This window comes from Pelodiscus sinensis, chromosome 28 (genome assembly GCF_049634645.1).
Source record: "Pelodiscus sinensis isolate JC-2024 chromosome 28, ASM4963464v1, whole genome shotgun sequence".
NCBI classification, from domain to species: domain Eukaryota; kingdom Metazoa; phylum Chordata; order Testudines; family Trionychidae; genus Pelodiscus; species Pelodiscus sinensis.
This window is the reverse complement of record NC_134738.1, coordinates 15,310,195-15,322,433: the sequence shown is the minus strand read 5'-3', so window position 1 is coordinate 15,322,433 and position 12,239 is coordinate 15,310,195. Positions and strand designations below refer to the sequence as shown.

The 12,239-nt window shown below is 58.5% G+C and overlaps 1 protein-coding gene across 1 annotated transcript; it reads left to right on the top strand.

Moving 5' to 3' along the window:
* Positions 1-4,424: 4,424 nt before the first annotated feature.
* On the top strand, positions 4,425-11,876 carry STAR (steroidogenic acute regulatory protein). Its single transcript, XM_006134039.4, has 7 exons — positions 4,425-4,658; positions 5,723-5,836; positions 6,223-6,350; positions 6,445-6,603; positions 7,504-7,688; positions 9,978-10,071; positions 10,334-11,876. The coding sequence occupies exons 1-7, from the start codon at positions 4,595-4,597 to the stop codon at positions 10,490-10,492; spliced, it is 903 nt and encodes a 300-aa protein (XP_006134101.1). The 5' UTR covers positions 4,425-4,594; the 3' UTR covers positions 10,493-11,876.
* The last annotated feature ends 363 nt before the right edge of the window (positions 11,877-12,239 follow it).

The window sequence follows — 12,239 nt, the reverse complement described above, 5'->3', positions numbered from 1 at the left end:
TGCGCAGTGCTCAAGCTGTGGGCGTCCCATGGATTTACAGAGGCAAGAAGAGCGTCTCTGGCTTATTCTCTAGCCCTTTTAAATGCTTCCGAACATCTTGTTTGCGTTTGTGCCTGCCAGTGCGCACTGAGGGCTGCGGGCCAGAGCTAGCCACCGTGCCGCTGCGCCCGCGAGTGGCTCTAGCTCAGTTGCCCCCCACGTGGGAGGCAGGGTCGGGCTGATGTTTTCCAAAGTGCATTTAGCAACATTAAAAGTCATTTGCCATTTTGTTGCCCAGTCCCTTTGTTTGGTGAGAGCCTTTGGACGCGCGTCCCAGGCTGCTTTGGGCTGAACGCTCTGGAGCAGTTTAGTGTCGTCTGCAAATGTGGCCACCTCCCCGTCCCCCTTTCTCCTTGCGGCTGTGTCCAGGGCATGTGGGGTTCACTCACAGGTCTGGAGCAACGTCCCGCCCCGGCCAGCCTGGTCTCTCTTGGGGCCACCGCCAGGGACTGGACCGTCCTGAGGCGTGTGGCGCCGTAGGGGGAGCGTTGGGGAAGCTGGTGCCCACCTCCACCTCAGCTTCCATTCCTCCTCGCTCCTCCACCTGCCCGGCTGACCGCTGTGGCTGGGCGGGTGGTGTCTGGCGCTAGGATGGAGCCGTGTGACGCCTGGCAGGGGCCGTGTCATTCTGCTTCTGTTGGAAAAAATCTTTCAGACGCCTGCGACTAGCAGAGCTGGACGCCCGACCGGCCCCCCGGGGCCAGCCCAAAGGGCCTTGCAGCCCAGCGGCCCACCTCCCGACGGGCTGGGGGCAGGTGGAGCAGAGGGACTGCACAGAACGAGGGCTCTAGCCCAGCCTGTGCACCTCTGCGGGCGCTGGCAGCGGAGCGGCAAAGGCCTGGCCTTTTCAGAGCTGGGTAGGAACGTTTTCATTACAAAAATTCTTCATATTTGACAGAAAAATGGCCGTGTGCCCCCGCCCCTGTGTCCACCAGCGGCGAACCAAACACGGCCCCAGCCCGCAACCCTGCCAGGGGACGCTTCCGAATTTGGGATAGAAGGGAAAAGTCTTCCTGGGAGAAACGGGGCCTGTGGGTCGCTCGCGAGGGATTGTGGCTGACTCCCCTGGTCACTGTCCACACCGATCGCCCTCCCTCTCGGCAGACGCGTCACACCTGCGGCACTGCAGCCTGCAGCTCAAACAGGCGAGTCCTTTCTGTGCAAACCCTTGCCAGCGAGTAGCACGACCCTTCTCTCGGCGCGGGGAAAACCCGGCAGCCACCCCGCCGTGGTGGGCCAGGCCACGGTGCAGCCCCGGGCGCGGCGGCAGCCAGGGGCCCGGAGTGTGGCAGGGGAGCGCAACTGAGCAGTGCGGTGAGGCAGGCCAGCTCCGGGCTACGCTCCAGCCAGGAGTGATAGTTTATCGGCCTGCACGAAAACACTTGATCCTAATGCGGTCGCAGCGCTGGCTCATTGATTTGATCGCTCCCTTCCATGCGCGAGTCTCTTATCTCGCATGATAGACAAGGCTGTTTGTTTCTGTGCCACGGCCTTCAGGCCGGCAATGACAGCGGGAGGGGGTAGCCCGCTAGCGGGGGAAGGGGAGGCACGTTAGCTGCTCACACACCCTGCGGGGAGGGGGCGGGTGAACGTGCGCTGGTCAGTTTCCACTGCCCAAACAGAGGATTGGTTTTTGAATTGAGCGGCCGGTGCCTACGTGTGGAATTGCACCCGGCTTTGCCCTGGCCCGAGGCCTCTGCTCCCGCCAGCTGCCGGCTGGGCTGTCGCCCTGGGGGGAACCTGTGTCCCCGGGCGGGCGGGTGCGGGGCGGCGATGAGGCTCCGGGCTGATGAGGGGCGTGCGCTTGCGCTCAGACGTTGCATTAGGGGAGTGCGAGGCGGGGGCTCCCTACCAGGGCCCGTAGCTGGGGCAGGGCCAAGGGGCGAAGCGAAAGTGACCAGGCTGCGGTTGGCCCGTCGGTCAGGGGAACCGGAGCCCAGTTTTCCTGAGTCCCAGCCCGGTGTCCTGGCCCCAGCCCCCCCCCCGCCGCTGGCCGCGAGGCCGGACTTGGGGTTAACGGCTGACCTCATGCCTGGCCCGTTCTTGCAACATCCAGCGGGAAGGTCAGGCCCACCGCACAAGGGTACGAAAGTTGACGTCAAAGGAAGCAGCTGGTGATTCACTGGCTCTGCTCAGCCTTTGTCTCGCGGGCTGTAACTCATCTGGGAAATGTCACCCTAGCCTTGAGTGCTATCGGGTCTCTGCCAGCGCACCCACCCCTCAGGGAGCGACCCCCCGCGGGAGGAGAGACCGGCCCGGCTGATGCCTCGGGGCTGGGTGTCTGGCCCTGTTCCGGGGCGCGCCGAGCACCATGCCGGAAGGCAGGGCTGTGATTGGCCAGTCTGGCCCCCCAGTAGGACACGGACCCAGGAACTGCCCCCAAAGCAGGCCCAGAGCAGGGCTCTTAGAAGAGCCTTAAAAATGGTCCGTGAGGGAGACTCCACCACGGCCCGTGGGCCCCGGTGCCAGTGGCTAATTACCCTCCGGCTTGGTGTCCGGCTCCGGCCCCAGCTAGTGGATTGTTAGGTGCCCCCTCCCTGCGGTGCCTCAGTTTCCCCTGCTGTAAAGCAGGATGCTCGTCCTGCCCCCCCCCCGAGCAGTATGGCGTCAGGGGCACAGAAAAGCGCAGCGCTGCTGCTTGTCCACGTGGCATCTGCCTGGGTGAGCTGCGCGTGTCCTGGAGGGTTCAGCTCCTGCGCTTTGCCCTGCGCAGGGGGCCAGGCTGCCCTGCCTTGTGGGGCGGGTTGTGTCCTCGGCTGGCAGGGTGGGCGAAGCCCAGCCCAGCCCACGACACGCTGTGCAAGCCGTCTGTGTAGCATCCCTCCGTCCACCCCGCCCGGCTTCCAGCGGGGGCCAGGTTTGGGCCGTGGGACCCCCGAGCCATGGAGGCAGCTCCCGGCCTCCTGCACAGGGTGCACTGGGGGCTGCTGAGCGCAGACTCCAGCTCACGGCATGGGGGGGGGCACTTCGGGGGGTGCAGGTCTGTGCGGAATGGGCTGGGCCCACTCCAGAGCACCAGGGGTCCAACCTCCCCCCCGCTCACACCCGCAGAGACTGCTGCCTTAACCCCCCCCTCCCGCAGTGACTGCTGCCTTAACCCCCCCCGCAGAGACTGCTGCCTTAACCCCCCCCGCAGAGACTGCTGCCTTAACCCCCCCCGCAGTGACTGCTGCCTTAACCCCCCCGCAGTGACTGCTGCCTTAACCCCCCCCCGCAGTGACTGCTGCCTTAACCCCCCCGCAGTGACTGCTGCCTTAACCCCCCCCGCAGAGACTGCTGCCTTAACCCCCCCGCAGTGACTGCTGCCTTAACCCCCCCCCGCAGAGACTGCTGCCTTAACCCCCCCGCAGTGACTGCTGCCTTAACCCCCCCCCGCAGAGACTGCTGCCTTAACCCCCCCCTCCCGCAGTGACTGCTGCCTTAACGCCCCCCTCCGCAGTGACTTTCCTCAGCTGGGGCTGCGCCCGGGGCTGGATCCTCATGCCCAGTGTCCACATGGGACCCGCCGGGGCTGAGCGGACAGACCGGCCCCTGCTCGCCCTGCAGGCTAAGCCCCTGGAAGACGGGCTCGCGGCTGGACCGGACAAGCAGGGACCAGGGCTGGCGGCACCACTGGCTCCTGACCCTGCCGATCCACGGAAAAGCGCCAGTGCCCCCCCCACCGGGCAGCCTGCCCGCCCCTGCGACGGCCCACGTGGATACAGGGGGCTCCGGACCACTCTGGCACCCAGCAGGCTCTGTGGCCTAGTCCCGTAAGCCACTGGGGGGACCAGACGCCCTTGGCTAACTGCCGTGGCTGCTGCACCCAAGGATCAGGGAGCTGGACCTGGCACTCCAGACCTGTGGCCTCCCGTGGGGGGCTAGAGCTCCAGCACCCTCCCCCCTGCCCAGACCTGCCCATCCCCAAGCTGCTTCTGCACCCCCCACCAACACTCCACTCCCAGCAGCCCCCCCACACACATCCAACGCCCCAGCCCAGAGAGGCCCCACAAAAATCTGCTAGGCTGCCCCCAGGCGCTGGTGTGGGAGGGGACCGTGGGGAGGGTCTTTCTGCCCTCGGGGGGCACGTCTGTGAGGCGTTTTTGTTGGGGGGGGAGGGTGCGTCTCACTTTTGTGCAGCCCCCCAAATGATTCGTCTGTGGGTCGCTGGCCCCCACCCCTGCAAGCCACGGTGCCCGGCGCCCCAACCCCCTGGCTCCCCGCCCCCAGGCCACGCAGCTGGCAAGTGGCACTAACTGATCAGCGGGCGCCTTGGCTTGGGACTAGGGCCGGCCAGCTGCTCGGCCCGCGGGCCGGGCTGCCGAGGGTTAACGTAGCCCAGGGAGGTTTGTTCCCTTGCTCAGCGTTGCCTCTCCTAACGCTGCCCACATGACAGATGCGTGGGGAGAGGCGCTGGCCTTGGCCCCCAGCAGGCCTGGGCAAGTGATGTCTTGTCTTATCTCGCTGCTGACACACCAGCATCCTTCAGCTGGAGGATTTAAGGCGGTGCGGGAGGCGATTCGCAGCACAGACCCGCCGAGTCGCCCGCAGAAGCAGCCGCCACCAGACCAGCACGATGCTGCCTGCCACGTTCAAGCTGTGCGCCGGAATCTCCTACCGGCATCTGCGCAACATGACAGGTGAGGGGGGCCGGGCGGGGTGGGGGAGGCTGGCTGGACAGCCCCACTGCTGTGGCCTGGACTGGCCGATTCCAAGGGCCTGCGCTGAGCAGTGATGTTTATTTCCGTTACACTTATTCTGGCTGCAGCCCCCGAATGCCCTAAGCTCTGTGCACCTGGAGGCACCTCTGTTCTACCCTGCCTGGAGCGCTTACCTGCCAGGAAGCCAGCAGGCATCACTGGAACTCCCTGCTGCGTGTTACGCAGCTTAGACCCTCTGCTGGTGTAAACTGTTAGTCCCCTCGGAGTTAAAGATCTGCCCTGTGCCCACATGGATTCCAGCCTTAGGCTCTATTAGCCTCTCCTCTATTGGCTGCCAGGCGACTAGCGCTACGGGGTGAGGAGGGAGATTACGCCTGTTTCTGAACCTAGAACAGTCCTGTGTTTCCAGGCAGGCTGTTGTAAACGTTCCGTTCTGTGCAGCTGAAACATGCACCCTGCCTTGAAGCGCTCACAGGTGAAGGCCGCAGCTTAGCCTCTCCAGTTGCTCTTTTCCAGACTGCTCGTGGCCAAAGTGCCGTACAGAGAAAGTAACTTCCACCAGACGCTTCTTGGCTTCTGGATTCCTGGGTCTTGTGCTGGGCTAGGGGACAATTTGAGGGCTAGATTCCATGTGTCATTTCTGTGGCTGGAGTTCTGCAAGCTTGGACGGAGTCTTCCTTCCTTCTGTTGGGGCTAGCCCCATGCCCCCGTGTGTTTTGCAAAGCCCCATCTCCACACATGGTCTCCCTATAAAATTGTTACACTCCATAGGGAAAGGGGTGATCCGGTTTATTTTTGAGGCCTGCCACTCTTGCAGCAAGCCAAATGCAGCTGCTGTAGCCCTGTGTGGCGAGGAGGAGAACCCGTTTCTGTAGATGCACAGAAGGGTGGAAAGTAAAGAAAAATTAAAGAAAAAATCAACCTGGGTCTGACTGGGAAGAAATTTGTCCTGGAAGTTTTACTGTTACCTTAGCAGGGGCCCACGCAGTGAAGCTGTGAAACCCATAAGCCTTTTCACTTCAATTTCGCTCTCTCCTTTCAAGGCTTGAGACGACAGGCTGCAGTTGCCTTCAGCCAGGGGCTGGACAAACTCACCTTTGCTGGCCCTGGGCCCAGTAAATGGATCAGCCAAGTCCGTAGGAGAAGCTCCTTGCTCAGTAAGTACCATTGTCTGCCAATGTACAGTGACAAGCTGGGGTGGGGGTGGGGATCCCGTGCCATTCAAACCTATGACACCAGTGTTCCCTCTAAGCTGGGCGAATGCCACCCAGCTGATGAGTAGAGCGCCCACAGCTCGGCTAATGCTGGTTTTGTGCGCACACCTCGGTGCACATAAAATTTATTCCGCACATGGATGGAAGCGATGAGAGGGAACATGGTAGGACAGTCTTGCGCCTGGCTCCAATGGGAGCAAGACTGGGGCCCAAGTCCCTCAAGAGGCTGGCAGGAAACTAAAGTGCCCCAGCGGCCGGGTGAGAGGAGGGAACTGCCCCCAGCACTCCTTCCATGCCCAAGTAAAAGCCCCACCCCTCACCCCTTTCAGGCTCCTTGCTGGAGGAGAAGCCCTTCAGCGAAGTGGAGATGACCTATATCAAGCAGGGAGAGGAAGCCCTTCAGAAATCCCTGCGCATCCTTGGGGAGCAGGACGGCTGGAAAACGGAGACCACGGCGGTAGGGTTTCTGCTCGGGGGCGGGGTTTCTAGCCTGTCCTTGCCTAAATGCGCCCGCTGGGAATGTTAACGCCGGGGTCTCCGTCTTGCTGCAGGAGAACGGGGACAAAGTGCTGAGCAAGGTGCTCCCCGACGTCGGGAAGGTGTTCCGGCTCGAGGTGGTTGTGGAGCAGCCCTTGAACTCTGTGTATCAGGAGTTGGTGGAGAGAATGGAGCAGATGGGAGACTGGAATCCGAGCATCAAGGAAATCAAGGTGGGGGCTCCACCACATTCGTTCTCAGCTTGCTTTGGCCTGGGCTCAGCCAAGGACTTAAACCCGGGCCTTGCTGGAGAGGGACTTTTAGGGTTAAAGCCAAAGGGTCTGTCAGCTACACTCGAACCACCTTACTCTGCCTCTGAGCCGAGAATACCATGGTTTGGACCCCCACACCAGCATGCCCCTCCCAGGCCCTGCCCCCCAGCACCCTCCTTCCCTCCCAATAACAGCTGAAATATAGGAAAACCTTGAAAAATAACAAGCAGAAAACCAGGTGCACATCTGTGCCCAGAGGGATACGTCCATCTGGGCTGAAGGGCGCCCAGCACCATGCATCTCGGTTAGAGCGAAGTTCGTTAGCGTGGAGCTTGCTTGGCAATAGCCACAAGGTGTCTGCAGAGGGGCGCAGTCCGTTTCTTTACCCCAGTGGCCTGGGGTTCATACGTGGAAGCTACGACTGTGCTGGGGTCTAACCGATTAGCCACTCCCCCCCCAGGTCCAACGTTCTCCCCGCCGGCGCAGCCGCTCCTGGAACACAGGGCGCGCTTGCAGCCGAAGGGTCTACTTTATTCCAGCAGCCACTTCTCAAATGGTCCTGGCTGAACCCTTAAATGCATTTCCCTCGTTGGCCACACACAGCCCGCCCTCAGCGTAACAGGATCACGGCGCCAAAGGCAGCAGTCTGGGTCTGGGGGCGGGGGGAAGGGAGGAGACATTGCATGGGGGAAGGCACAGCACTTGTTTTAAATTCGTTGCAAGGTCGTGTCACGCTGCTAGCTGGGACTCCAGGCAGCACCCGACACACACACCCTGACCCTCCAGGCTCTTGCCTGTTACGGTTGTGTAAGCAGCCCCGGTACGCTGGCTCTGCCTCATGCCGCCACTGTCCCGGTGCAGATTCTCCAAAAGATCGGGAAAGATACCGTGATCACCCACGAGACGGCTGCTGCCACGCCTGGCAACGTGGTGGGGCCCCGGGACTTCGTCAGCGTCCGCTGTTCTAGGAGACGCGGCTCTACGTGCGTCCTGGCGGGGATGGCCACACACTATGGCGCAATGCCAGAGCAGAAGGGATTTATAAGGTACGGCGCCACCCGGCTTCGTACAGAGCCCGACCGGCAGGCGTGGAATGGACGTGAACGGGTGGCTCTGCCCAGGGTGGGGGAGAGGCCGTTCCCAACTCAGGGGGATGGACACACGGTAGCTCTGCTCAAGTGAGCACGGGCACACGTCGCAAGTACAGAGTGAGGGGGGGGGCTAATGCAAGGGGCCACAGCCATCCCGCGCTCAGGGGGATTACAGCTGGAGCAGGGCAAGTTCAGGTACATGGGCCTGCCCCGGGAGTAGTTGATGTACCAGGTACGGAGCGTGGGGAGGGAGAAAGGCACAAGGAAAAGTACCAGTAGAAAAGCTGTTAGCTTGGAGTCCGGCCGGTCTTGTACATTTCAAGCTTGCTTGGGTGTGGGAAAATGTACAGAAAAGGGCAACAAAATTGACGAGGGTTTGGAACAGCTGCCATGAGGAGAGCTTAGAAAAGAGAAGATTAATAGGAGACAGGATGGAGGTCTGTAAAATCATGGCTGGTGTGAAGAAAGTGAATAAGGAAAAGTTATCGTTCCCACAGCACAAGAACTGGGGGGGGGGGGGGTTCACCGAATGAAATTAATAGGTACCATGTTTAAAACAAACCAAAGGAAGTTTTTCTTCACGCAACACAGGCCAACCTGTGGAACTCCCTGCCAGGGAATGTTGTGATGGCCAAGCCTGTAACGAGGCTCAAAAGAGAGCTAGAAAAATTCATGGAGGACAGGCCCTCAATGGCTGTTAACCAGGATGGGCCAGGAGGGTGGCCCCAGCCTCCGTTTACCAGAAGCTGGGAACGGATCTCTTGATGAGACTCCCTGTTTTGTTCATTCCCTCTTGGGCACCTGGCGTTGGCCACTATGGAAAACAGGACACTGGGCGAGGTGGACTTTTGGGCTGACCTCGTACAGCCGTTCTCTTGTCCCGTTGTGATTCTCTGCCAATGGAGGGGCCTCAGGCAGAGGGGACACGGACTGAAATCCTGCAGTCTGCAACACCCCCTTTATCTAGCCCTGCGCTGTCCCATGGGCACTTATGAAACAACCAGGACTCAAGGCCCAGAAGCTGGTGCTCTCGGCCCTGTGGCCACGAGGTGGTGTTGGTTTCTCCCCTTCTCTGGCTTACCTGGAGGCTTGATCTGATTTGGGCCCCAGTCCCGCTTAGGCCAGCGGGTTATACTCCACCCGGATGTAGCGGCTGGCCTGTGGCAATGCAGGAGGGCAGGCTAGATACTCTCCTGCAACCTCCTGGCCTGAAACGCCACACAGCAGGAAGCTCTTTCCTTCACGGCGTGACGTTTCAGACCAGAAGGGACCTGTGCCCTCCTGCGTCGCGCCCACCATCACATCCCTTTATGGCCCTCAAAGCCTCAACAGCATTTCGGCCCTCAGGGTGCGTCTAAACTACATGGCTCCGTCGATGGAGCCTGTAGATTAGGCTGATTGGCAAAGGGAAATGAAGCCGCAATTTAAATAATTGCCGCTTCATTTCAATTTAAATGGCTGCCGCACTGAGCCGACAAACATCTGATCAGCTGTTTGTCGGCTCAGCGCGCTAGTCTGGACGCTCCCCTGCCGACATGAAAGCCCTTTGTTGACCTCCCCGCTATGCCTCGTAGGATGAGGGTTACCAGGGAGGTCGATAAAGGGCTTTCATGTCGGCAGGGGAGCATCCAGACTGCCCTGATCTGCCGACAAACAGCTGATCGGCAGAGCGGGGCAGCCATTTAAATTGAAATGAAGCTGCGATTATTTAAATCGCAGCTTCATTTCCCTTTGCCGAACAAACAAATCGACATGGCTCCGTGACGGACCCTCAGGGAGGGAGCTGCTGTGTTACTTCATCCCCATTAGAAGGCAGGACGCCTACTTCTGGCCCTTTGCACCGCTTTTTTACTGGTACTCCCCTTCCTTCCTCTCCTAGCAGGTGTCTAGTAAATGCCCCTACCTCCCAGGCACCTCACACATGGCTCTAGGCAACTCACTCAAGGGAGGCGTGGGCACAGCCCAGGTGAAATAAAGGACTGAAGCACAGAATTTAAGAGAGTGGTCAAAGGGTAGAGAAACGTAACTCAGCAAGAGAGAGCTGGCCAAGTCCTCCTGGAGCCGTGACCCTGCCCCAGGGCAGCCCCCTGCAACCCCACCCCCACAGCATCCGTGCTGCTCTGTAGCAAAGCCCAGCCTGGGAGCGGCAGTGCCACTCTCCTGCCGTCAGAGGCTGCTACAGAAGATGGCCCCTGGGGATGGTAAATCATGGGCTTAATGTGATGCTTTTCTGCCTCTCTCCAGAGCTGAGAACGGGCCCACATGCATGGTGCTCCGTCCACTAGCTGGCGATCCTTCCCAGACCCAATTAACGTGGCTACTCAGCATTGACCTGAAGGTAAGTGCCCATGGGAAGGGCAGACGCCGGGAGGGAAGGGAGTGGATGAACGCTGTCTGAGGCTAGGGAGTCGTGAGCAGCTGGCTCAGAGACGTTCTCCCCTGGCAAAGGAATTCCCAGGGTGGAGCGGGAAAAGGGCCAGCTCTTTCTGAGCAGAAAGATTTGGTTCGTGTTTCATCCGAACTCACTGGCCCGTATCGCTGCAAAGTTCTCCCCCTCCAATCCCAACCTCCATAACCACAATCCCGCACTTCTTTCACAGGGCTGGCTGCCGAAGACGATAATCAACCAAGTCCTCTCCCAGACCCAGGTGGACTTTGCCAACCACCTACGCAAGCGCTTGGCTACCACAGCCACCCCAACTGCTGTCAGCTGCTGCCGGCTGGACACTGCCACGCCCCTCAGAAGCATTAACCCCTAGCAGCTTTTGCAGCTTGAGGGATTGCCAGAAACCCACCTGACATTTAGATTTGTCCTCAGAGGTGATGAGCTCCTGTAATGTGTTATTTGAAACTTGCATGTGGGTTTTTTGGTAAAGAAATGGACAGATAGTATATAAGGGAGGCTGCTGTTGACTAGGCTCAGACTTTTAATGCTACATGAAGTTCAATAATGGGCACTTAGGTCTCCATCCCGTCAGGAGGGGGCTCCCTTCTTATTTGAACAGATCAGATCTGCTGCTGCAGGCAACCCTTGAAAGGCCCACAGAAGAAGCTGTTTAAGTGACATCCAGAGCGGTCGCCTTGTCAGATTAGGCATAGTAGGGTCCAGTACTGGTGGTTCTAAGCTTTTCTATAGCGTGATAATTTCAGTGAAACTACTTCTGATTGAACAGGAGACTTGAGTTTAAGACACACTCAAGCTCCAGCTTAACCCGCAACCTGTGCCCCTCTGGTTCCATGACAGGGTTAGAATGTAGATCAAGGCATTTTGCAATATCCCAACACCCATCCCTGAGCAGAGCTGATTATTGAACTGTTAGTGCCAAGGGAGCCAGACGCGCTGGCTTTCCATTCCATTTATATTACACCCTTTGCTAACAGAGCAGCCAACTAACCAACCAGTTCTGGCTGTGGGGTATGACTGACCCGGATTTGAGGCAGGAACTCTGGTACCTGACTGGCTCAGATTTAGTGTGTACTTACTCTCCCTCTTCAGAGTATCTGTATCTGGTCTTGGTTTCTAAATAGGCTGCATAGTGTCTGCCTTGACATTTTCTACACTTAGCATGTTAGCACCGTGCACTGTTGTAAGCTTACACGTTAACTAAGAATCCCACAGACCAGCGTTCGTTTTGCACTCGGTGGAATGCAGCTGTAGGAAGTTATTTATAAAGCCAGGTTGCGAGTATTTATTTTTCTTGTATAGACATGCACAACGACTATTTAATATTTATTCTGTGACCATGGAGCTCTAAGCAAATTTACTTTTAGGGAGAAATCTACGTAGCCCGTAGGGAGATCTACAGTGCTTGTCTTACCTTGTAGTGTAAGAGGGACTTTCCCAGAACCAACAATCTGGAGGTGGGTGACGGAAGGGATCACGTGAGGATTCCCTGTTGTGTTCCTTCCCACTGTGGGCAGACAGGACACTGGGCTGGGTGGACCTGTGATCTGACCCAGTCTGGCCGTTCTTATGTTCTAACAATCCCTGTGCCCTGCAGAGCTGAAACTGGAGTGCTGCTATGAACGCTCAAGTATTTGCAGTGTGTCTCTGCAGTAGCCTAACGTACTTAGTTTACAATACTCCCATTTGAGTTTGATGTAGTGTGTATAGAGGCTTTTTAAAATAAACTGTAAAAAGATTCAAGTTCTTGCCTGGCTCTTTATCCTGACCACGTAGGATGCAAATGTATGAAATCCTGGCTCAGAACACTCCTTGCTGGAAGGTTTGTGTGTGTGACAATTCGGGTGCTGTGACAGCTGCTGTGTGCCACCCTGATTAGATGCACATTCCTCCAGGATAAGGTAGCGTTTGCAGGCACTGGACAACAACCTTATCTAACACTGCTGAGGCTGTACACCACGATACGCTTGCCAGCCTCTGGAATTTAATCTCCCCTCTGCCTGCTTTCTCTACACCTACCCACAGCAAAATAAAACTCCAGGTGGTTTGTGAGGGCCAGAAGGGCAGCTTGTAGCAGGGTCTCTGCAAACAAACCAACTTCC

Bases quoted from the DNA above. Each gene is read 5' to 3' on its own strand.
- STAR (XM_006134039.4), top strand. From the start codon at position 4,595: ATGCTGCCTGCCACGTTCAAGCTGTGCGCCGGAATCTCCTACCGGCAT. The intron at 4,659-5,722 runs GTGAGGGGGGCC...TCTCCTTTCAAG, and splicing joins GCATCTGCGCAACATGACAG to GCTTGAGACGACAGGCTGCA. The intron at 5,837-6,222 runs GTAAGTACCATT...CACCCCTTTCAG, and splicing joins TAGGAGAAGCTCCTTGCTCA to GCTCCTTGCTGGAGGAGAAG.